Below are 24,586 nucleotides of genomic sequence, written 5' to 3'. Positions count from 1 at the left end.
GTTTGTGACATCTTCCTTTTCTTCATCCATTTACAATACCTGATTTTTTTAAAGGATAAAAAATACTTTATCTAAGTTGTTTCATTTAAGGAAGTACATCTTTGTGACTTGTACAAGAAAATCATGCAGTGACTTGCTTATGTAAAATGAAAGAATAATCAGACACAGCAGAAAACTGAACACAAGCACTAAGTGAGACTAAACCCTGCAGAGTTAAGAAATCATGCAACGGATCTGTGTATGTTCCTGTAGGATTTCAAGTACAGCAAAACTGTTGTAACTTTTTACCCCGTTTCATTTAGGGTTAAATTACAACAATGCAGCTTGTTTGTATTGCTACAGGAAAATAGGACCCTAACAGTTTCAGACTAGCAGTTGATGTACAGTCAGAAGCAGCAACTCCCTCTTCCATTTTGAATCACTTAAATATGCCCTACATCCATAGCCAGAGACTGCATTTTAAAGTAGTTTGTTAACAAATAAGGAATTTTAAAAAAGCATTTTTTTCAAGCACTCACAAAGATCAAGAGATTTTATTAATAAAAAGCAGCATAAGCTCTTGATAGATCTTTAAAGAGAAGGAAGGAAACTGCACTGCAGAAACAGTGTCTGGCAACATGTGGATGACTAGGAGCACAGTTGTTCGGCATTCTCCTGTCCTATAAACATATAACAGTATTTCACTTCAGCTCATTAAAAAAAAAAATCAATCATTAAAAGCAGTAAAATACAAAGCTTTACTGGTACTTTCCTTACTAGGTACAACACTATACTGCCATACAGTAGATCCATGTAGTGACCCCAGGATGAGGTACCTGGGTGCACTATAGAAAAACAGGGTTTTTTTTCAAACCATGCTAGGTTTTTAGTTGCATTATAGGGAATTGTCTGTTTTTTCCTTCATATTTACAAAGTTGATAGCAGGTGATAATATGGTTGCAATAAGGAAAGGAATGGTAAAGCAGGTTTATTAGTAGAAAAATACAGATGAAGTTCATTTTATGAGTTATAAAATTATGAAGTTATTTAATTTTAAAATCGAAAGGAAACACGGAGTCTGAAATCCCAGACTCCCCTGCTGGCAATGCTTCCGTCCTGGCTTACCAGGCCTCTGTGACAAGTCCAGCTAGTGTGTTAAGAACTGAGAGAGCAGAGGAGTTCCAGTAGTTATGGAGCTACTTACCTGAATGGCAAAATTAGGAAATAACTTAAAATATTATATCTAGAAATCTGCAGTATGCAGTATACTTCACATGTAGCTCAGTGGATAGATAGCTGTTTACTGTCTCAGATTCTTTTAGGTAAGGCAGAAATCTCAGAAAGTGAACTTTTAAAAATGTTTCTGGCAAAAGTCACATTTCTTTCTAAAATAATATTGTTTACATTTCAACAGGACTCAGAAGAGCAAGTATAAAATTAGGTACTTACTATTTTTTGGTTAAAAAGAAATACTGATTTCTGAATTCAGCTTTAATGATGGAGTAGTTACTGGTCCTCCCAAACATGTACATGCCCTCCAAAACACACAACATCCAAGCATTTTTTTTTAAATAAAGTGAAATGACTAATTAAGAACTAGATCCCACAAAGAAATGCACTGCTGTGCTCACATGGAGCCCAAATGAAGTCTGCCGTGCACTTGGAAAGATCCACTGCAAATCCCATTCTAAACCAGCAACCAGGGCTGTCCAGTTGGCATCCCACAAACTGCAAGTGACCCCTGAGGAGAAAGAATGGCCCCTAGGCTCCCAGTCCAGATGCCACTCTTCCCAACTATTCCACCTGCTGCTATTGTTGCCAGAGCCTCCAGGCTCCCTCCTTCAGCTTCCACTAATTGCCCCTACTCCTAGGAATGGGGTAGGGTACAGTAGGGTACAATGGCATCCTGCCCTGCCCCACCCCAAGGGAGTCTTCAGCAGGGAGATTATGGGGATCCAGGGATTCTGCACAGTATGGGGTATGTTGTGCAGCGGGACCACACAGCACAATGTGTGTGGGGGGTGCTGGTACAGTGTTTTGGGTGTGCACCCATCACATAGCACCTGTGTGGCATTATGCCATGGCATGCAGCCCATGCAACAAGTGGCCAGGGGACTTGCAGACCAAAAGTTGAACAGTCTTGCTTAAACTATCAATTTGTTCCCTTAAATCCTCAATAGACCACAATGATAATTAATTTGTTGAAATTATGATTCATAAAAGCAATCACTCTTTTCTAGTGCAATTGATACTATCATATTTAATATTTATTACATATCCTAGTATGACAGGAAACTAAGTATCAAATAAATGTGCTATTTAAGTAGCTCTTATAGAAAGAAATGTAATTTATACTCATGCATATAAATCAAAAGGCCTCTTTTCATTACAAGTCCCTTTAGTGTTTGTCAAATAGAGTCACTTAATTTTGAATGAATTAAATAATTCTCTCTGTAATGTTCCACAACTGCAAAAATGAAAATCATTTGGCTATCATATAGTACAAAAATAAAAGTACCTCTTGAATATGAGCTGCAACAGCTGCTCTTGTATCAAAATCTAAGCCTTGGATCCTTTCAATAAATTCTTCTTTCTTCTGACACTGTAACAAATACATTAACCATAATTATTCCCACATCCTTGCATTTCTGAGCGCTACAAAAGATAAAGATGAAAACTGAAAATAACAATGTAGTTCGTTTAAAGGTATGTAATCAATAATTATCAGCTCTCTAATGTTCTTGTCAACTGGTACAGATTTTATTTAATTTATAACTGGTCACTGTATCTGTTTTTATTTCTCGAATTTATGGTCTTATATTTTTTTTTTTTAAATCAAAAAAGAAATTGGATAGTGGAACCTTTTAAAATTGCTAATTTCTTGCTCACATTCTATGACAAAGATTTCCATAATTATTTTTAAATACCTTCATTTAGTACTCATGCAACCAATAATACGTTATTAAGAAAATACACCTTACATGTTTATATATTATTCAACTAAACCCAGCTATACTTTACTTTCCAAACTTTTAGCCCATTAGAAAATAATTTACTTAGAGAAGTATAGTAAACTTGTGTTTTATATACAGATCTTTCATGGATAGACTGGTCATTAGATAATGAAAGCAAGCTATTATGTTCTTTAATCCACTCAAACTGTAGCAAGTCAGTAATGTATACAGGCTGTAATCCAGCTCAATTGCATAGTAACACTCCCATTCAACTCAAATGATTATTTTTAGATTAGGAGACACAGCTCATTTAATAAAATTCAACCTCAATTTTATGTCTGTTTTAAAAGGTTAATATCACGTTAATTAACCTGACTTGGTAGGTGGGTTTAGTAGACTGATGACACTAAAATGTACTCATCTACATGATGTTATGCGTATGAACAATGAAAGTAAACTTTATGCATGTGGTCACCAGGCATGTAAACATTTACAGGATTGGGGGCCTAGTAAGGACCCCAGTCTTTGCTGTTTCTGCAGTGCTCTCAGGATCACTGCTTTCGATGAGCATGTCCCCCTCAGCCTGCTCCCACTCTGCACATACAAAACTTGGAAATGAGGCAGTGAAGCTATTCTCTGAGAGGACCCCACGCACTTGCTCCCAACCACACAGGGAAAGATCCGTAGGGGGCAGCTTTGGAGTCCTTTACTACCTTATTTCCATATCTGATGCGCACAGAACAAAAGCAGGTAGGTGGGGCACGGTCCAGAGTTCTGCTCCTAAAGCAGTATAAACATGTACTAAATGTAACTCTCCTCAGCCCTCAACAAGAAAAAAATTAACACTACACTAAACTTTCAGTGTAATAAAAATAAAATTATAGCATTACTATATGATCTATGTCTCCTAATCTGCAAATAACATGACCAACTTCAATTTGATGCTATGCAAGATATTTGTACCAGACAGAACTAAATTTGGTAAGCAATTAATTAATACTAATCTCATTTAGCTTTAGCACTGAAAATCAGGTAAGATATTCAAGTACAAACACAAATAGTTACAGGCAGCACCTAGGACCTAAAACAAATCACTTTAAAACAGGGGTGCTCAACCTCCAACTCGTGGCCCAAATGAGGTCCATGGAGCATTAGAATCCAGCCCACAGGGCTCCCCAAAGGTCAGGATATTTGGCAATGGGGAAGCAGTGGCCACTAATACGGTCACCAGGGAAAGGCTGAGCCATGCCCTCTTCACTTACACCCCCAGCAGGGTCATGACTCTCTCCTGTGAGGCTGCGTGAAGCCCCCTTCTCCCTCTGCTGGGCCAGACTGCCCCTCTTGCCCCCCCCGTATGGGCCCTAGTGCTGGATCTGAACCACCAGTGGGATATGGCCCATGGCCAGACCAGGCACTTCCCATTCAGCCCAGTGAGGAAAAAGATTGACTACCACGGACTTGGAAGAACAACCCAATTACATGTTGGGTCATATTTTATAGGTTCCAAAACAATCATCAAATGACTATTATCCTGTGATAATATTCCATTCCTAGAATAACATAATTATAGACAAAAATAATTACTTACAGGTTGTATTGCTTTTTACATAATATTTAGCGTGTCAATTCTGTTTTTGTAATTGCAAATGACAAACAACATTTTAAGAAGCCTAAAGTAACATTAACATACACATCAAAGATCAATTATTTTTCATTATTTAAATTATTTAAAGCCATTCTATGAACCTGGAACTTCCTTCTGAGTGTAGCTATCATACAAGTAATTCCGCTGAAGTCAGACTACTTGCCTAAATAACTGCTTACCAACAGAAGTACAATCTATTCCTAAGAAATGCATCCATGTTACGATTTGTATTAAGAATGTATTATAAGGAATACATACAGAAGATTTGTTGTTTTAGTTTGGATTGAGCTAAATCAAGCATATAAGTAGTCAGCCAAAATGCAAATATTGCTTTTAAAAACTATTTCATAATACTTTTTGTTCTGGAAGGGTAAGATAATTCTTTGGTAGTTTCAAAAACTCTCTCAAATTCACTTAAGAAGGAAAATAATGTAAATTATATTTTAAAGTATCATGTCATTTTGGCTTAAATTAGCATTAATAAAACAATGAGAAATTCTAAAAAGCATCAATTCTAAATAATTAATATGGTATATACATAATATAAAGCATTCCAGATTTCCTTACTAAATATAAATCAAATAAGTTGTGTCATAAAGGCTGTTATTATTCACTTATGCCATAAAATATTTAGAATGTATTATTGAAACAACTTTACTTGTTAGAATCTCCTCATTTCAATTCATGTATTAAAACTGGGGAGAAGATGCATTATCAGGAAGCCACAACTAAAGAAAGGAGTTACATCTGCACAGTAACATCCAAAGAAACATATTTCAACTTACCTGAACTGCACAACCAAGTAAAAGTAATAGTAGCTTTTTTATTTCTTCAGTACCTGGTTCTAAAATGAAAAATGATTCATTACACATGGAATTGTTTACATATGGTTTCAAAGCATTTTCCAGTCATAAAAGAGCCCTTTTACTAAACTGCACATTCTGCATATTTACATAATTGAACTTTTTGGCCTAGTTTAGAAAAATCACAAGGCAGATGAAGAAAAATGGTTCAAACTTTTAGCTCTTTGATTGGCTTGTCATTAGAAAGGCAGCTTTCATTGTAAAACACATACTTTACTGATCATGAATAGTTTCAAGTATAAAACATGTTATTCTACTTCAGAGCTGTCCAGCTTCTAAGCCCCTGGAGGGCCACATGCTATGGCCACAGCAGTCGAGCCACAGCCACTAGGCTGAGTGAATACCCTCTCCCACCCTCCCACTGCACCTCACGCCAATGTAGGCAGCCCACTATCTACCAAAGCACCAGGCACCCTACCCCCTGCCCCGCTGTACTATGTAGGCGTGCAAGTGCAATTCTCCTACCCTGCAACATGTGGGCAGGCGAACATAATTGCACCCCATCACTGCAATGGGTGGATGTACAAGCATGATTTCCCCCCATCCACTGCAACACACATGCTTACAGGTGCATCCCCCACCACCACCATTGCACCACACAGGTGCAATCTCACATGCCCAGCTCCATTACCACCCCCCACCATGCAGTCTTGTGCATGGCAAAGCCATACTGCCCCACCCTGAGACAGAGGCAGGTAGAGCAGCCAGAGGAATTGGGGAGAACAGCAGCTAGGTCAGAGCCCGGGGTCCACAACCTAACCCCCAAACCACTAGTTGGACAACCCTGTTCTACTCTAACCAGCATAGAAAAGTTAGAATAGCACTTTGCCCGAGGCCACTAAACACTTTCTCAGCAAGAGCATTTAGCCTGGGTGGAGCACCAGTGACATGACTTTAGTGCATATGGGCTAGGGACAGACATTATATATAAACTGGTTTAAGTGATCAGAAACTGGTTTAAAACCGTAACAGAACAGATGTTCAGTGCACATAAACCAGTCTGAAAATGGCTGAAATGTGTGAGATAAACCTGGTTGTACGTAGTACCAGACTTAACTGATTTGGCTCAAACCGGTTTATGCAATGTCTGTCCCAGACCCCTTCCTGGTTTAAGTTAAATCAGAGTCCCCCAGCACCTCGGCATGCTCTCTGGGCTGGACTGGGCTCTCTGCTCCACGCAGAGCTGGCCTTCCCCTCTTTTCCCTGACTGAAGCTCAGCACAGACTTGCAGGCACAGCAGGGTCTGCCTGCCTTCCCCATTCCCTCCTCTTCCCCCACCTTCCCACTTGCTGATTAAGCAGAGATCCCTTCCTCCTCTCTGCCACATCAGGGACCATAGCCAGCATGTGGTATGCTAGCTAATGCCGAGAGGTGTCTATGTGTGTGTCCCTCTCCAATTTCACTGGGATAGGCAGACAGAACAGTGACTGCTTAGGGCTTTTGGAGCTAATCAACAAGTCACCCAGTAAGCTGTCTAAGAAATTTGAAGTAATGTGGAGAGAAGCTATTGTTTTGCTAACTGGGTGATAAAGACTGTTATCAGACACCGCCTCTTCCCCCACCGGCTTGCTCGTCTGTCACTTTGCTGCAGACAGTATGACAAAGCAGAGAGGCAGATTGAAAAGCTCTGTATCATCAACAGATGCATGCACTGGACACCCCTTCTTGCCTCAGAGTGCTAGCCTGGGGCTGGTGGCTGGCAACACTCCCATCCCTTGAGCAGCCAGCGGGGAAAAGCCTGGGACCGTGCAGACAGACATCCCTGCTGGGACCTGGCCATGCCGCCCACAGCTCAGCTCCCTGCAGAAGCAGGGAGGGCTGCTCTAGCACCCCTTAGCTTCTAGCCTGAGCCACTGCAGGCATGTGCCTGAATTTTCTCAGTCCAGAGATAATGTCTGTCCAGTTTCAAACCAGTTCAGCCTAGTCAGGTTAGACTAACCTGCAAAGATTGAATCAATTCAGGCTCAGGCTTTTTGAATGTTTGTCCCTAGCCATGATGCTTAAGTTAGCTCTGGGGTGCACTGTGTCATGTCATGAAGACATACCCTAAGTACCTGAAGTTGTTGACAGGTACCCATTAGGATTTACAAAACCACTTATACAGACTAGTCACCCACTAAAGGCATGATCACTTATGATCCTTTTGTAACTTACTGAGCCAAGATTCAGCAACCTCTGCATCAGACTCACAGACATGGGGCTTCAGCAGCATATTGTGATGGGGATACCTTTCGTAGGCATTTTCCCCATGCTGACAGATAACTATAAATGCTTTAGGAACAGCAGACAGGAATGAAGCTTTTCAAAGGAAAAAGTTGATTTAGTGCTGTTCAAATGGAAAACTTCCTTAATTTGGCTGCCCAGCACTAGATTACTACCACACCAAGACAGCATCTACCAGCTCTTTCAATGACAATCAGCCAGGCAGCAATCAGGCTGTCAAATATAATGATGCTAGGTCTGGATATAAACTATGACCTTCATTTTGCAAAATTACATTAGGTAATGGGGAAACATGACTGGAAGCTGTGTTGACAGATTCATGTTAGGTTCAAATGCCAGAACTGTTTAAACCAAGCAAGGACAGCATGATTATTCCTGCTTTATATTTATCCAACAGTCTTGACAGCGTGGGTAACGATCCCCAGTGACCGTGAGATGAGAAAAGCACCCAACAAGGAAACTGGGCAAAACTGTCTTCTTGAACAGAGTATTTAATATTTCTTACTTTGACATCTAGTGAATATTCTTGGATGTTCCCCACCTATAAAAGATGTTCCTCAGGACTGAGCTTTTTCATGAAGATCAGAAAAATACTGCTGAGTTGATCTAGCAAGAGATTCTGTAAGCCTACTGAATGCAGAACTGCTAATATAATTGGATAACAGATGCAGCCATTCCAGAGAAACCACTCCTTACTGAGTGGAGTAGAGGAAAAAACAGTCACGACTTTCCCTGTCTCATAATAAAACACTGCTGCTGTGTTTTTCCAGAAATGTGGTGCATGCTAAGCTAATGACTCTGGATGTGGACAAACATACTAGTATAATCTGTTCCAACATAACTGTTACATCTATATGCTCTTATAAGACTATGTGGAGCAAAAGCCATTGTAAAAAACTTTAATCAGTGTTAAAGTTTGGATGAAACAGAGTTAGTTACAGCAATTTAGCTTACTTATAAATGGAAACTACCTCTCCCCTTTTTAAAAGGACTTAAAAGTTATATCTGTCCACAATTACTGAGTCCTAAAAAGGTTGGGCTAACTATAGACAACCAAAAAAGTCCAAGACTGAATTAATTTAATCTTTGCATGTTAGTCTAAACTGCGTAGATTGAACTAAGAAGCAAGAGAGCAGACATCAACTTTTGATTCTGGAAATGCAGCCACATGCCTGCGGTGGCTCTGGCCAGAAGCTGAGAGGCCCTAGAGCAGGGGTGGGCAAAATACAGCCCACGGACCAGATCCGGCCCGCAAGGCCGTTCTATCCGGCCCATGGGGCCCCTAAAAATTTAGAAAATTAATATTTATCTGCCCTTGGTTCCTGTAAAAAATGAAAGGAACCAAGGGCAGTAGGACCCAGGGGAAGCCCGGCAGGTTCCCACAACAGCAGGGCCCGCCCAGCCCCACCTCCCCCAGTCGGACGCCCCAGCAGGGTCTTCTGGCCTGGGACCATGAGGCTGCCCTGGCAGCGACGGAACCTCAGGTAAGGGGGAAGGCGGGGGAGAGGCAGGGGAGGACTCTAGGCAGGGAAGGAACCCGGGGAAAAGTGGCCCAGGGAAAAGCTGTGCGCAGGTGGGAGAAAAGTGGCTCCTCGCTCTCCCCGTGGCCAGCACCCCACCTGCAGCCCGCATGGGGCTGCCTGTGTCTTCTCCGGGTTACAAGCTGGTGCTGAGCATGGGGAAAAGAGGCCCCTCGCTCACCTTGTGGCTGGCACCCCAGGCTGTAGCTGCTTCCAGCCTGCATGGGGCTTCCTGTGCCTGCTCCAGACAGCCCTGCATGGGCTGTGAGTGCCTGCAGCAGGGAGCGCTGGCCACAGGGCGGGCAAGGAGCTGCTTTTCCCCGTGCTCAGCACCAGCTTCTTCCCCCCGGGGAACAGGGGGTCGGGGTTGTGCACTGCTCCCTGCCTGTACTGCGGGGCTGGGGGGCACTGGGTGTGAGTAGGTGCACACCTTCCAGCCTCCTTCCAGCTTCCCAGCCACTGGCGATAGTAATGGAGAAAGGCTTGGAAAGAAGCCCTCCAAGGCTTTTTCCCCGCTCCCTGCTCAAGCTGGGGGGAGGGGGGGAGGAGGCTCGGCCAGGCCCCCACTGGCCCACTGAGTATGATGGGAGGGGGGTGGGGGGTTTAAAACCCCACCCTGGCCTGCATGGACCCCAGCCAGGATGTGCCAGGTCTGGGTCCCATGTGGGCAGGGGCAGAGGTTTAAACCCCTCTCCCCCTGGTAGCATGCCAGCCAGCAGCCCGCCTTTGCTCAAGCAGAGAGCCGGGGGGAAAAGCCTGACATGGGCTGCTCTGCCCCTGCCAGGCGACCCCCGCTGGGGTCTGGACCCAAGTTCCCACCCCCACCCTCTTCTCAGCCAGCCAGAACAGTGATAGTGCTCTGGATAGGGAACAGAGGGGTGGGCCCAACCCTGCTCCTCTAGAGCAAACAGCACAGCCCAGGGCTGCAAAGCGTCTTGGGATGCTGGGGGACTGTAAGTTAATTTGAACTGGGAAGGGGTCTGGTACAGAAGTTCCATAAACTGGTTTAACCTAAAGCATTTCAGTCTGATACTACATCCAACCAGGTTTATCTTAAACCAGTTTCAGCCATTTTAAAAGCAGTATAAGTGCACTGAATTTCTGTTGTGTTACAGATTTGAACCAGTTTCTGATCCCTTAAGCCAGTTTATGTGTAATTTCTGTCCCTAGCCTTATACACATATGATCTTCCTAGGGAGCCCAGGCACCTGAAAGCAAGCTACATGAACTCCCCCATCCAAGTTGCCTCCTGGGGAGGCAACTCTAAACTGCCCTTTGGTAAGCAAAAGAGGAGAAAATGGCAACAGTTTCAGATCTCCTTCTACCAATTTACTCAAAAACATTTTCTCTTCACTATCTTAAGTCTGCATAGTGAGTAAATATACTGCTTTTCACTTATATTCTGTGTGAAAATGGTTAAGTTTGGTATACTCTGTGACATACAAGTAGCAAGTTATCCATGTGTCCTGCTTTTATATGTTTCTGGGTGAACCTGCAGATACTTCTGCTTTAGATGCGCTCTTCATGATCTCAACTCTAACACTACCACTAAAAATTCTATCCTTGAAATTGTTCACATTGTGAACTTTTCCTTGTTGCTCCTGATTCTCAAGGTGGAAAACAAATTAATTTTAAGTGGATGGAATCATTTGCCTGCTACAGAGATCCTACATGACCCAGTTGTTTTAATATAGATATTCCTCAATCCTTTGTCTCTTGAGGTGACCTGCCATGACCATTAAGCATTTAGTGAATATCTTTCATGCTGTTAAAAGACCAAGGACTAAGAAAGAGCAGTGAGATGTTCCTTCTTTAAGTCTGAGGTATATTCTGTGTGAATATGCAAAAGCCTGGACGTTTTGAGAAGAAATTTTGCATGGTATCATCCTGAAATCTGAGAAGTCTTGAATCTAGAGAATGAGCTACTAATGTTCCTTCTTCAGCATTAAAAGCCCTTCCCTCTGTATTCCAGGAAGCATCTTTTCCACAGCTCCAAGATTTAAAGCAGATTTAACTACTTTCTTCAGGGACCCTTCTCATGAAACACTGTTAGAGACAGTGAATGAGGATGTGGGGTTGGAAGTAACTGACACTGGATAGAATATCCCTTGTTTATAATTTCCAAGACCCACAGAGTCAAGGCTTCCAGAAAATAATTTGGCATTGCCAAAGGGGGGTGGAAATTATTATTGCTCTCCAACTGGCTCCTGATAATTGTATCAAGCCTGTTGCCATGAGGCAGATGTGAGATGTATACTCAAGGAAAATGAGACAGATGGCCTCTTATGACAGCAGCTCTTCTTTCTTGGCAGCTCCAATGTCCTCTGTGAACTGTGATAGTGAGTAGAGGGTCTCTACCTGGTAAAACTGTGTGGAATAGTACTTGCTTCCTAAGGGAAGATGTTTATAACTCCAGTTGAGTAAAAGTAGCTTTGAATCTTTTAGAGACTACAGGGATTTGTCAGTATAAACATAGATAGCATTATATCAGAAGCATCTAACAAAGTTCTAACAATACTCTGACTAATAATTCTACATCGCACACAACAGACTTTACCTCTCCCCCTCTACTTACAGGACCTTCTCTATAAATTACAACACCTTATCCCAAATTACGTAATCATATTTGATCCCTTGCTAATCTGAAAAGGGCATCTATAGACTGACAGAGGAATATGTGTTTTGGTCAGACACCAAGATTTTTGGTCCTTTGTTCCTTGGTGGCATCTGAGGACAACACCACTTTTTGGAATTTTTGTTTTGGAAGAAACTTGAAGAAAGGAACTCTCTTCATCCTACAAGTGTTCCAGGAACTGATGCATAGAGGAAAATGTTAACCTTTTAGATGAAATTCAATAGTGCCCAACTGCTTTTTTATAGCTGGGTGTTACAGATGCTGGTGTCTGCCACAATTTTTTTTGTGTTGGTTTCAATACCTCCCTGTTAATGGCATAGCTAGTCGACTAGGCACAAAGCAGTGCAGAACATACCATAACTTGTAAGACTTCTTGTGCTACCTCCCAGAAATCTCCAAGGTGTTTGCCATGTGAGAACCAAAAACACTTTATAATTATAAACTGGTTCATAATGGAAAGAACTGGTGAGAAAGAAAATATGGCTGATAGAATCTGTTTCCTGCACATATTTTGCTTCAAAGCTTCTAGAAAATTAAAAAGCAATTACCAAAAGGGGGGTAAAGAATTACAGTGGTCTGAATTGTTTTGATTGCCTCCTAATAATGGCAACACACCTGGTGCCAAGAAGTGGTGTCAAAGATACAGTCCCTGGGCTAGATCCAACTCCCAGTGCTGTGAGTCTGGAGTTTACCCACACAGCACATGTAGAACCAACCCCACATGCAGGGCCCAGAATGTGTGATGCACATAACACACCTCTTTCCCCCCACTCAAGTCTGGGACGCGTGCCACACACAGTGCCTACCCTGGCCAGTCTGGGACATAATGCTACATGTAATAACTGTGCCAATCACCCGGCTGCACGTGGTACCCCACTCCCAGCTGCTTCAGGGTGTGCCACATGCAGCATGAGTCCCAGAGTGGGTGCTGCACATAGCACAGTCCCGGTCAGGAATCCTAGCAGGCACAGCCCAGCCTGGGCTAACTGCCTAAGCAGTCACACCTGCCTTGAGTTCCTGGCTAACAAGCTCTGCCCAGCTAGTTAACCAGCTGGCTTTCTGATTGGCTGTTGGGAGCTCAGTCTCCCCATTTATTCCCAACTGTGGCAACACACTTCTGGCCTGCCCACATTTCTGACCCCCTCTGCTGGGGCAAGCCTTCTGGTTCCTAAGCCTAGTTTTGGCTTGTTTTTGGACTTCACTCTGTGGATTGTCCCCCAGATTTGGTAGCTTGGCATTCAATTCCTGGACCCTGCTCCTGGCCCGTGGTGTGGACACTGCCCCTGGATTTAGTAATGTGGCTCCTGAACTCTGACCCATCCCTGGTTTCCCTTAGTGGCCTAACCATTATGCCAAGCCACCTATGACCCTTACAGTTCCAGACAAGCCAGAGCAAGCACCACATAAGCTGGATCCAGCATGTGAGATGGGGGGTGCCTGGGCCCAATCTAGCCCATAGGGCTAGCCACACACCATGCATCTGGCCTATGGACTGGCCCTGCACCAGTCATCCAGCCTGTGGGGCTAGATGAGTTTGACACCCCGGCGCTACAGAAAAGCAGAGTCCTGCTCCTGCTGGTGCAGGCTGTGGGACTGTACCAATTATTTCTCTTAAATAAATATGATATGTTGCAGAGGAGGGAGAATTATTTTCCCTTGGGAGAGTAGATGAAGGATTCCTACATACCAGAGGAGCACAATGAACACCAACAGAGCCACAGTGATGAATATTATGATGAATGTTTTCTACTAAATCCCAGGTTGGAGAGGAGGAGTGTTTAAAAGAACAACTGGATTCCCGGCGGACTGAATCCTGTATCCACAACCCCAGATGCCTCTTTACCACCTTTCATTCACATTTCCCTTCTTTTGCCCCCGCTATGCTCTCTTTCTACAGGGTATGGTCACTTTTATTTCCTCTTCTTCACTTCTCTTTTCATCTTATCAGATGCAAGACATTTCTCATCTGCTTTCACTCAATCTCCTTCCTTACTCCTGTAACTTCATTCCCATCTCAGCTCCTGATCCCCAGTGCATCTAAACCATTTCTCCTCCCTGACTACTCTTTAACCTCTCACTCTCCTCAAGCTCTTTCCCCTGATAATACTGACATGTTTGAATGTCTCCCATCTTTAAAAGATGAAATTATCTCCAGCTACCATCCACGGCTTCATCTAATATGCTAGTTAAAATCTTTGGGTGTATCAGTAGACTTGTTCTGAATGGACTAATTATGTCAATTTTTTCCTAACCTTCTTAGACTTTTTACAAACAATTTTATGCAACAGGCTGAGACCACCAGCAGACACTATTTTCACTGTGCAACAGGTACTGAGGAATTTTGTCACCTGGTGGAAATGTCCCTGGCTTCATTTTCAAAGGGCAGCTGTCTGAAAGGGGTCGGGGGACGGAGGTGGGGCAGAAGCAGCACAGGAGTCTGCTGATTTAGGCACGTGTCTCCAGAATTGAGAACAAGGCAAGCACATATTCATGGCAGAACATGTATAAGGACACTGTCTCACAGAAGAGCTTTCAGTTGTTCTATATCTGTGAATGGACAAAGTCTTCTTGGTAGCAGCCACAAAAAGCTTATATTGCTACATATTTGGATTGGGTCTGTCCATCAGTGTAAAGAAAAGGACTTCCAGGGAAACTGTGACCCCTAGCCCATGCTCTGTTTATATGTGGCAAATAAACCTTGACGTGATACAAGATATATGTGCATGTCAATATTCATCTCTACATCTTTATCAAGTTCTAACTTGGATGCTCACGCAAGACTGAAATGGCCTATGAAACTAACATCAAATTATTTCTTTATGTCAATTTAAAAATGTTAATTACTTACCAGAAAAGGGATTTTTGCCAATTATTAAGACATTTGGCAAAGACATCATGATCAACTGCTGCAAAGTCTCCTATAAAAATGAATACAATAAACCTTTTATTAATGTGTACTGAACCAAGTTCAAAAGCAAATGCTATGTACTTTTAAAACAGAAGTTAATAAAATAAAAATAACTGCTAAATAATATAGTAATAATTTATTCAAATTCAGTTCACACACTGCAGACCTAATTATATAGGCTTTATTATAAAAAGTTATTGCAGAGTCCCAAAATCCATAAAAACTTTGTTCTCTGCTGGCTGCGGAGCTGGAACCACTAGGCAAAGGAAAATCATCCAACCTGCTAGAAACTATATAGCCAGTGTACTGATCCTATGCCAAATGAAGCCACTATCTGTACCAGGGGTCAGAGAACACAAGGGTGGTAGGTTGGTTTAAAGCAGAAATAAGCTGCACTGATATAGACTCTCGCTTTACCTGTCTACACTAAGGATTCCACATTGACAACTACGGTGACCATTAGGCACCAAAGTCTGTAATCAAGGCAGATGCCCAGTCTAGGCAGAATCGAGTTTTTCTGAGACAGAACAGTTTTTCTCCAGTGCCAGGTGTTTATCCCACAACAGAATCACCCTCTATGGAGCTTTAATCATATTTTGATTTCTCTAAACCAGTGGTTTTCAACTGGGGTGCTGCAGCACCCTGGGGTGCTGTAAGGCCCTTTCAGGGGTGTCATGGCATCAGCAACCAAGTAAAACTGCTCTGTGTGCTCACCTTGCATAATCAACCGAAAGCAGGCAGTAAAGCTGTCTTGTGCTATGCTGTGCAGTGCTTCCTGGTCTAGCACCTACTATGCTCCTCCCGGAAACAGATACAGGTAAAACTTCCATATTTAACTGAATATAAGATGAGGTTCCCTCACCCAGTCAGCATGGGGGGGAAACAGCCCCTTGTCTTACATTCACATATCAAGCAGAGGTGGGAGCACACACCTGCTATGACTGACTCTAGCCCTGAGCCCAAGTCAGAGCCAGAGTCTGGACCACAGTAGCCTCCTGCACCCCATTCCACTTCCCCTCTGCTGTTTCTGCTTCCCCCATCCTTCCCCTTCACTGTGATATGCTGCTGGGCTCCAGCTTGGGCTGGGGTCTCTCCTAGGCATGGAACACATAGAACAGGGGCGGGCAATTATTTTGGGTGGAGGGCCACTTACCAAGTTTTGGCAAGCCATCGAGGGCCCCATGATAGGCAGCCAGGGGCAGATAAATATTAATTTTCTAATTTTTTTAGCGGCCCCACGGGCCGGATAGAATGGCGTGGTGGGCCACATCCGGCCCGCGGGCCACATTTTGCCCACCTCTGACACAGAAACTCCTTCCCCTGCCCAGCCAGTCAGCAGCATAGATGCTGTTGCGTTGCGTGCCTAGACAATCAGCAGCACCAACACTGCTACATGGCTAGGCAAGAGCTGAGCTTCTATATGCTGTGCTCCAGGATGGAGCAATCCAAGCAGCATCTGACAGTAAGGGGGCTAGAAAGGGGCAGAGAGGGACAGGGAAGAGGCAGTGACTAGGGGAGAACTGGTGAGAGAAAGAGGCAGAGATTGGAGGGATTTGGGGGTGAAGGAGAGCAGGTGACAGGGAAGAAGGAAGGCTGCAGGGGGAAGAAGTGGGAAGGGCAGAGGGCAAGGGGGCCAACCTGACACACTCCCCACCCTCAGCCACTGCTTTCCCTGTTGTAACAGGCAGGGGTGAGATCCAAGACAACCCTCCAATACTTGGATTCTATACCTGGAAAGCTATAATAAATTTATATATTTTCCATATACAGGTTTTCCTCCATTTATGCAGTTTCTTTATATGTGAATTCACTCTTATGCAATGAGCATGTTTAGACCCATTATTCGTTATATGCAAGGTAAATTCACTCTTATGCTTTCAGCATAGATCCCCCCACTCCCTGCCCCGCCAGCAGGTATGTCTGTGGGGGGGAGGGCAAAGGGCCGTGACCCCATTCACCCCAGCCCTGGGTGCAGCAGCCCCAGGAGCAGTCGACACCAGCTGCCTGAACCAGGGCACAGAACAACCCAGGAGCAGAGGTGAGTAGGGACAGGTGGAACACGGTACAGCCCAGTGGCTGCAGGCAGCTGGCACCAGCCACTCCCAGGGCCACTGCAGCCAGGGCTGGGGTGAGTGCTGCTCTGTTCCCTATGCTTTGCCGCCTTGTGTATCCCTGGGAGCAGCACTCCTCTCCCCATCCTTTCCCTAGTCCCAGCCTCACTCCCTCCCTCCCTCACCGCCATGGGAACCTATCTCTATTTGTTACATTGTAAAGTGGGTTTGCTTTATACGAATTTGATTTATGCGCTGTTCTCCAGGAACGCATGTACAACATAAATCTAGGGAAACCTGTATCGACCCAAATTATTGGGGCATCATCTTCAGGGATCCAGGTTTTCCATTTCTCATAGAAAAAATGCAGATTTTCCCTTTCAACCAAGAAAATCATGGATTTTTCATATTAAGGGAGAAACGTGGATTTTCCACTTTTGCAAAAAGCTCTCTGTAGGCTGGCAGAGTTGCAGCCTGCAAGGGGCTGCGGGGAGTGGGAGGAGGGCAATCAGACAGGAGGTGCCATATGCATGTGCAAGCTCATACATGCACATGGCTGTCAGGCAGCCTAAAAGCAGCTCCTATAGGTAAGTATGGCAGTGGGGGAGAGGGCGGATTAAGGACCCAAAGGTAGGGAAGGAGGAAGAGAGGAAATTGGATGGAGCTGGGGCTGGTGCAGTACATGGGGCTTGTGCCCCGGGGCTGGAATGTGCAGCTGCAGGGCCCCAGCAGGGAGTGGGATGGGGCCGGAGGTGGCTCGTTGGGGGGCGGTGGAGGATGGCTCCCTGCTGCTGCATACATTCCCGGGGGGGGAGCACGTGCCTCCCAGATCTGAACGTGGTGCAGGGATGGGCTGCCCTCCTGCCCTCCCCCTAGGGCCTCCACAGCCCAACCAGTGTGACTGAGCACATCAGGGCAGAGTGGGCCAGGTGAGAAAGCTCTTTGCCACTGCAAACCCCACACCACCATGGTGAGGCACCCCCTGCCTGCCCAGCAGCAGCGGGGGTAATGGTGCAGGGTTGTGCCGCCCGCCCGCCGCCCCCCCCGCTGCTGCTGGGAAGGCATGGGGGGCCTTGCCATGGCGGCATAGGGCTCCCAGTGGCAGGAACAGCTTCCCCACCTGACCCTACTCTGCCCTACTGCACTGGGTCCTGCCCGCTGGGCTGTGGAGATCCCACAGGGAGGGCAGCAGGGCTGGGAGCCTGAGCCTGCAGTAGGCAGCCCACACAGCCCTGGTCCCCCACAGGTTCCACTCTGGCTGTGCCACCCATGGGAGGGAGGAGGGGAGTCAGGCTCTGCACTCTGCTCGATGGCAGCTGGGGTTCAGGTGCCACTGCAGTGGGCTGTGGACCCAGGTCTCTGGCTTTGTAGCCCTGGCAGCTAGAGGGGCAGAGGGATGTGGGTGGGGAGTGAGGGGCATTAGCAGGGCCATGGGGTGGGGGGTGACAGGAACCGGCAGGGCTCAGGGGCCTTGGCTTGGGAGTGAAGGGCCTGGACCTGCATCCTGGTATGCGAAGGGGGCAGGGGGAGCTCTGATTTTCCATGATCAAAAACCCAAAATCAAATACCAAAGTTTATAGGTACTTAGCATTTATTTTATTATAGCGATTGAGGCACTGGTAGGCTTCCAAATTACTTTAAAATTGTAAATATATTAATAAAACATAGTATTTAATTGATTCACACACACACATACACAGGGGGGGGGAGAGAGATCAGGTGGGGAAGCTTGTTCCTGCCACTGGGAGCCATATACATCGATCGATAGAGATAGATCGATATACACACACACCTATCTCTCTCTCTCTCTCTCTCCCCCTCTCTCTCTCTCTCTCTATATATATATATATTTATTAGTGGCATTCCCCCCACTCTATATATAGTGGCATTTCATTTTAATTGCATATTTTGGGTCTTTTAACCAGAAATTTGGGGGGGGGGGGGGGGTTTAAATCACAGAATTTACCATTTTTAAACACAAAAAACCAGGATCCCCATCCCCATCTCTAAGTAAATTCAGTATATGTTCTGCTTCTGTTTCCAGGAGGCGTATAGGGGATGCCAGACCAGGTAGGGTTACACAGCACAAGGCAGCTCCTGCCTGTTTTAGGCTGATTAGAGGGCCCTAATGCAGGGAGAATGCATACACATAGCACAGTTCTTCTAAGGCTGGCTGTGTAGCAGGCATGATGGGCAGTTCCATCTGGAGGCAGTTCCATCCGGAGGCAGCAAAACCTGGTTGAAAGTAATGAGGTAAGCTGAGACAGAACCAACAGCTGGGGGTTCTGCCACATTCAGAAAAGTAGAAGCTGGGTGCCCTGAAAAGGTTGAGAACCACTGCTCTAAACTTAACTAATTCAGCCACATGTGTAATACTGGTTCCCAATACAAAACAGGTATTCTGACCTACATTCAAAGGTATTTAATTATGTTTAATATAGCAAATGATAGTGTTTAAGAATCAAAATGAGAAAAGCTAATTCACTTCATGCAGCAAATATGAAAAAAGATGTTATTTACTAGAACTTTGCCAGTTAAATACCATGGGAAAATTTGCTTTATCTATGCCCCTAGTGGGATACATTTTCAGCACACAGCATAGAAATGATCAAATTTAGAGCTCAACTGGTTAATATTAAAGGAAATATTATTAGACCCAAGTCATACTTAATATTAACTCAGTGGTCCCCAATCTGGGGAACAAGTGGCAGGGATGCTTGGCTCCTGGTCTCCAGAGCCCTGTGAAAACTATGGCAGCTGGAAGGGGAAAAGCAGTGGAGACCTGCCCATGGCAGTCCCATGCACTCACACCCACATGGCACAGCACAGGACCGGCTACAGCACCTGAAAACGGCAGAGCTGTTTCAAAGAAAGCCCCACTGCTCTGGGACAGAGGGAGGGGGAGGGAAAGGACACTTAACTTTTAACATAAAATTCCAAAGGAAAACAAATGTTGAGCTTATTGTTGTTTTGAAAGTTAGGTAGAATATATAAAACTTTTTTTTTTTTTTTACTGTTGAATACCTTTTGAAGACCGATATTAAAATCAACATCCTTGTTACATTCTTTCCCTTTATTGTCTGTACACACAAACTTTATTTAGCGCTTATTGATGACATTAGTAATAAGCTACCAACACTGACAATTATTTTACATATAAACAAAATATAGAAAATACACTTTCACACAACAGCTCCACTGTGTATCTACTGGATTCTACCACTGCTGATAGACAAAAGTAAAATAATTTGGAAAAAAAAATAATACACAGGAATTTTTCATCGTCTCTCTGGAAGGAAAAGGGGGAGAAGGATTAGAGTAACATCTACTTAGTTTATCAGCAGAAAGGTAATTCCTAATGAAAGCTAATTATCAGTAGTTACCCATTTTCAAATTTTTAAAATATATTTTGCATACCATACTGAAATGCGTAAAACTGATTTTTGATGTTTATTATACTGAAGAAAGAATATTACAAAAAATCCGAGTGAAAATTGTACCTACTTTAGCTTGCTATATGACAAATGTAAGATTAAATAAATGTTTAATGTCAACTTTCTTACTACAAAAATTTAGATAGCTCACTATGCAAGAACTACATTATAATCTTGATAAACAGTCAAATATTTTTCCTTTATAGTCTTACCACTTAGTAAGACCACTAAGTAGTCTTACACTTATCACCAAAAGGGGTATTATGTGGCAATCTTCTCATGGACTACTCAGTCAGTACCTCCTTGAGGGAAGCTAATACTGCACTTTCATTGTCACTCCTGCATTCAGATTACTACCAGCCAAATAGTTTATGGGACTCCTAGCAGGAGTCTCACACAAAGCACAGTGCCCCTTTTAGGGTGAGTGGTTACAGCCACCGCTAGTAGGCAATGAATCTCTGTCTACCATCCTACATCTCAACATCAAAGGAAGCAGCACAGCTAAGCTGTCTGTTGGTCAGACTGCTGCTGAACATTACAATGCAGCTGTCATCCTCCTGCAGGAAACACACTGTGAATCACCTGATAGACTACAGCTGCAAGGTTTTAATCTGGCTGCCTTCGCTCTCAGCAAGACCTACATGCAATCTTTGTCAGAAAAGACACTACACTGAGTGGTGCCAAGTTGCTTCCTCACCAGATGATAACATCGAGTGGCTCACTATCAAGGTCAGTGACACTTCCACTGTCAATGTCTATAAGCCTCCAGAAATTCCTCTATCTTCTGCCCAGCTGCCACCAATCCAACACCCATGTGTTGTAGCTGGCGATTTCAATTTATAGCACACGGAGTTGGGTATAAGAACATAAATCTTGATGGGGAGAGTTCTTGGTTAACTGAGCATCAACAAACAACTTGCATCTGCTATTTGACTCCAAAGAACCCGACAGCTTTGAATAAAGAAGATAGCAGATAAGTGCTAAGACACTTATGCACAAGTATAAGTGTCAGCTGTCAGCCTACCAGATGAGTGCTGGAGAAGCTCCCACGGTTACACTGGCCATTGCTAATTGTACACCTAAGCTTTGTAGCATCAACTAACAGCAGACCATCACTTACGTAGAACTTTTGCAAAGCCAGGTAGGAAAAATTCAAAACTGATACAAACTGCAAACCATCTCAGGGAAAAGAAACAAAGCATAATCAAGTGTGAAGTCAAAGCTGATGCTGTTGCAGCTCAACTTGTGCATAATGGCCTCTACATCAAACTTGACAAGGAATTCACTAGGCAGATAAAGAAAAGTCAAACAGTTCTGAAAGACTCATGGTCCCAATACCTGCCTGGAAAATTCAGCACTGAGGAAATGAAGGTAGCCCTTAAGCTTTTAAAGACCAACAAACCACCAGGGCCTGATGCCATACATGCTAAATTTCTTTGCAACTCTGGGGAGATGATGATCATTTGGCTTCATGAGTTCATCTCCAACTGTGTCAAACGCAACAAGATCCCTCTCATTTGGATAAAGACCATAGTCATTGCAGTCCTAAAGCTTAACAAGCCCAAGGACCATGTAAAGATCTAAAGACATATCTCCCTCCTGTGAATTCCATTTGAGCTACTGGAACACCTGAGTATGCCAGAGGCTACCCTATAATTGATCTGCACCTGCCTAAGGAGCAGGCTGGTTTTAGACATGGAAGTTCAACAGTGGAGCAGGTAACTCTCCTTACTGAAGAGAGCTTTGAGGCTGGGGAAAAGGTTGATGCTATCCTGGTGGACTGGCTCCATAGCCTCTACTACAACCTCCTCTGAATGATACCTGACAAAACGACTGTCAGCTTTATTATGCTCATGCTTCAGAACTGAGGTTTCACTCTTAAGACCATTGATGGACAGGAAAGCTGCCGTAGAAGTCTTAAGAATGGTTTCCCAAAAGGCTCAGTATTTTCTCCATTGCTTTTCAATGTGTACATTGTCAGCCTGCCTGACACCCAGTCCAAGAAGTAGAGCTATGCCAACAACTTGGCTCTCATCAAATCAAGTAAGCAATGGGAAGCTACTGAATCCACTTTTACATCAGATATGAATACCCTTGCCAACTACTTCCATAAATGGTGTCTCCAACTCAGCCTCATTAAAACAGTGGCAACAACCTTCCAACTAATTAACAACCAAGCAAAGAAAGAGAAAAGTCAAGACTGGCAACTGGGCACTTGAACACTGTTACTTATTTAGGAGTCAAGCTGGACCAGATCCTTACCTACCACCAGCACCTGGAAGGGGTCCAGGGAAGGGTTAACAGTAGAGGAGCTCCTTTCCGTTGCCTTGCTGGAACCACCTGGGGTGCAGGTTTCCAAATACTTCACACCTCCGCTTTGGCACATATACCTCTCCTTTGGCACTTTCGTATGCTCCTGCGGAATACTGTGCACCAGTATGGGGCCAGAGCATTCACACTAAGTTAATGTATTCCAGCCTTAACAGCATCATGAGGACCATTCCCGGATGCCTTATGCCAACCCCAGTTCACTGCTTACTTCCTCTCAGGCATCATCCATCCCCTCCATCCCCCCCCCCAGTCTAGAGACAAGCTGCTACCCTTGTACTAAGCCTCAAAGCCTAAGATCTGGACAAGTCTTTACACTGCAGCCTAGTAACAGCAAACCAGAAAACCAACTACCACCAGAAGACTCAGAATCTGTTCTCCACTCAGGCCAATAAGCTCATCAAAACTTCAGATGGTACATCACTTATGGCATGGACATCCCATCTGTGGAGCAGGAAATATGCTGTACAAGAACTGCAGCTAAAAAACTTCAGCCCCAACAACAATTTCTGCCCTTCAGGATGGCAGCTGCCCTGCAGGGCCCGGACTGCATTTAACCATCTTAGAACAAGCGTTGGGCAGTTTAAGGCAAGCATGTACTCTTGAGGCCTCTTCAATGATGCTGGCTGCAGATGTGGTGCTCAAGATCAGGTGGCTGACCACATCATCTATGAATGCCCTTATGGTCCTCCTTTGGGCACCCAAGGTCTTATAGACATTGACCATTCTACCTTTTGCTGGCCCCCATGTTTCCAATATACGAGTGTGGTGACTCTCACTTCATCATCATCAAAAACATGAATAATGCTTAATAATAATGTCACTGCACCCTAGCTTTAGTAGTGAGAGATGATCAAATAAATAAATCCCCATTTAATTTCTCCACACCATTCATTATTTTATAAACTTCTATCATGTCCCTTCAGTCATCTTTTCTCTAAGTAAGAAGTTCTAGCCTATTTATGCATAGTTTTGCTCTTCCAGAAGCTTCTCCATGACACTCATCAACCTTGCTGCCCTTCTCTGTACCTTTTCTAATTATAGCATATCCTTTCAGAGGTAGGAGTGAGGAAGCACTCCAGAGAAGGCACAGAGAAGGGTAACAAGGATAACTAATGATATGGAGGGGCTTCCATATGAGAGACTAGAGAAGCTAGGTCTATTCAGTTTAGAAAAGGGACACTTGAGGGAGCTTTATAAAATACTAAATGGTGAAGAGAAAGTAGATAGGGACTTATTTATTATCCCTCACAATACAAAAACTGGAGGTCATAAAATTAAACTAGTAAATAGTAAGTTTAAAGCTAACTAAGAAAGTTATTTTTCACACGTTGTATAATTAACGTGCAGAATGCATTGCCAGAAGATGTAGACGCTGACAGCTTAACCAGATTCAAAAGAGGATTGGACAAATTCTTGAAGGAAAGGGGCATCAGTAGCTACTGAACATGGGAGTTAGGGGAATATCGTCTGAATCAGAATTTTTTAGACTTTAGACACTTAATTTCTATTTAAGTGTGTAATTCTCATTGAAATAAAAAGAAGATAGGTACATAAATACCTTTTGTGGACATGGCTCTTAATCTTGCCAATTCATTTTGTGTGTGATAGTAGAAAACAATAAGATTAGACAGAGTAAGAAAGAGATGTAGCAGAACTGTGATGCTTTTACTGACAGATGCCAGCATAGTCCCTATTACAGTAAGACAAAAATCTGAATCCTTCTCATACCACATCTCATCAATAAAACAATTCCCATTTCAAAGAAGTTTCAAAAGTGAACTTGCAAGGACTCCAAAATAGATTTCATATAACATGCTTTTCTGTAGCTTGTCATAACCCAAAGGTATGATTTTGTGTGTGCTTCGGCACTAGAATTATACCCGCTAAATTGCAGATTTGTTGCACGGTGGAGTTTTCTGCTGCAGAGGAGAACCCCGGTGCAAGGGAGAATTTCCCGCCAAGTTGTAGCTTCCTTTGCAGGGTGCATTGCTCAAGTTGCAAGAGAAATGCACGGTGCAAAGGAGTTCCCGCCACCCGCATGCA

The 24,586-nt window shown here is 44.0% G+C and overlaps 1 protein-coding gene across 6 annotated transcripts in view; it reads right to left on the bottom strand.

Moving 5' to 3' along the window:
* CCDC88A (coiled-coil domain containing 88A) overlaps nt 1–24,586 on the bottom strand; it is a 209,248-nt gene that overhangs the window by 116,850 nt on the left and 67,812 nt on the right. For all 6 annotated transcript variants that reach the window (XM_006021570.3, XM_006021573.3, XM_006021571.3 and 3 more), the window contains exons 4-6: nt 14,668–14,737; nt 5,364–5,422; nt 2,498–2,581 (exon numbers count right to left, since the gene is read on the bottom strand). In XM_006021570.3, the coding sequence (XP_006021632.1) occupies nt 2,498–2,581; nt 5,364–5,422; nt 14,668–14,737 (213 nt within the window). The remainder of the gene's footprint in view (nt 1–2,497; nt 2,582–5,363; nt 5,423–14,667; nt 14,738–24,586) is intronic.

Source organism: Alligator sinensis, unplaced genomic scaffold, assembly GCF_000455745.1.
Source record: "Alligator sinensis unplaced genomic scaffold, ASM45574v1 scaffold432_1, whole genome shotgun sequence".
In the NCBI taxonomy this organism is placed as follows: Eukaryota; Metazoa; Chordata; order Crocodylia; family Alligatoridae; genus Alligator; species Alligator sinensis.
The sequence above is the reverse complement of the archived record's forward strand: the minus strand, read 5'-3'. Positions and strand labels throughout refer to the sequence as shown.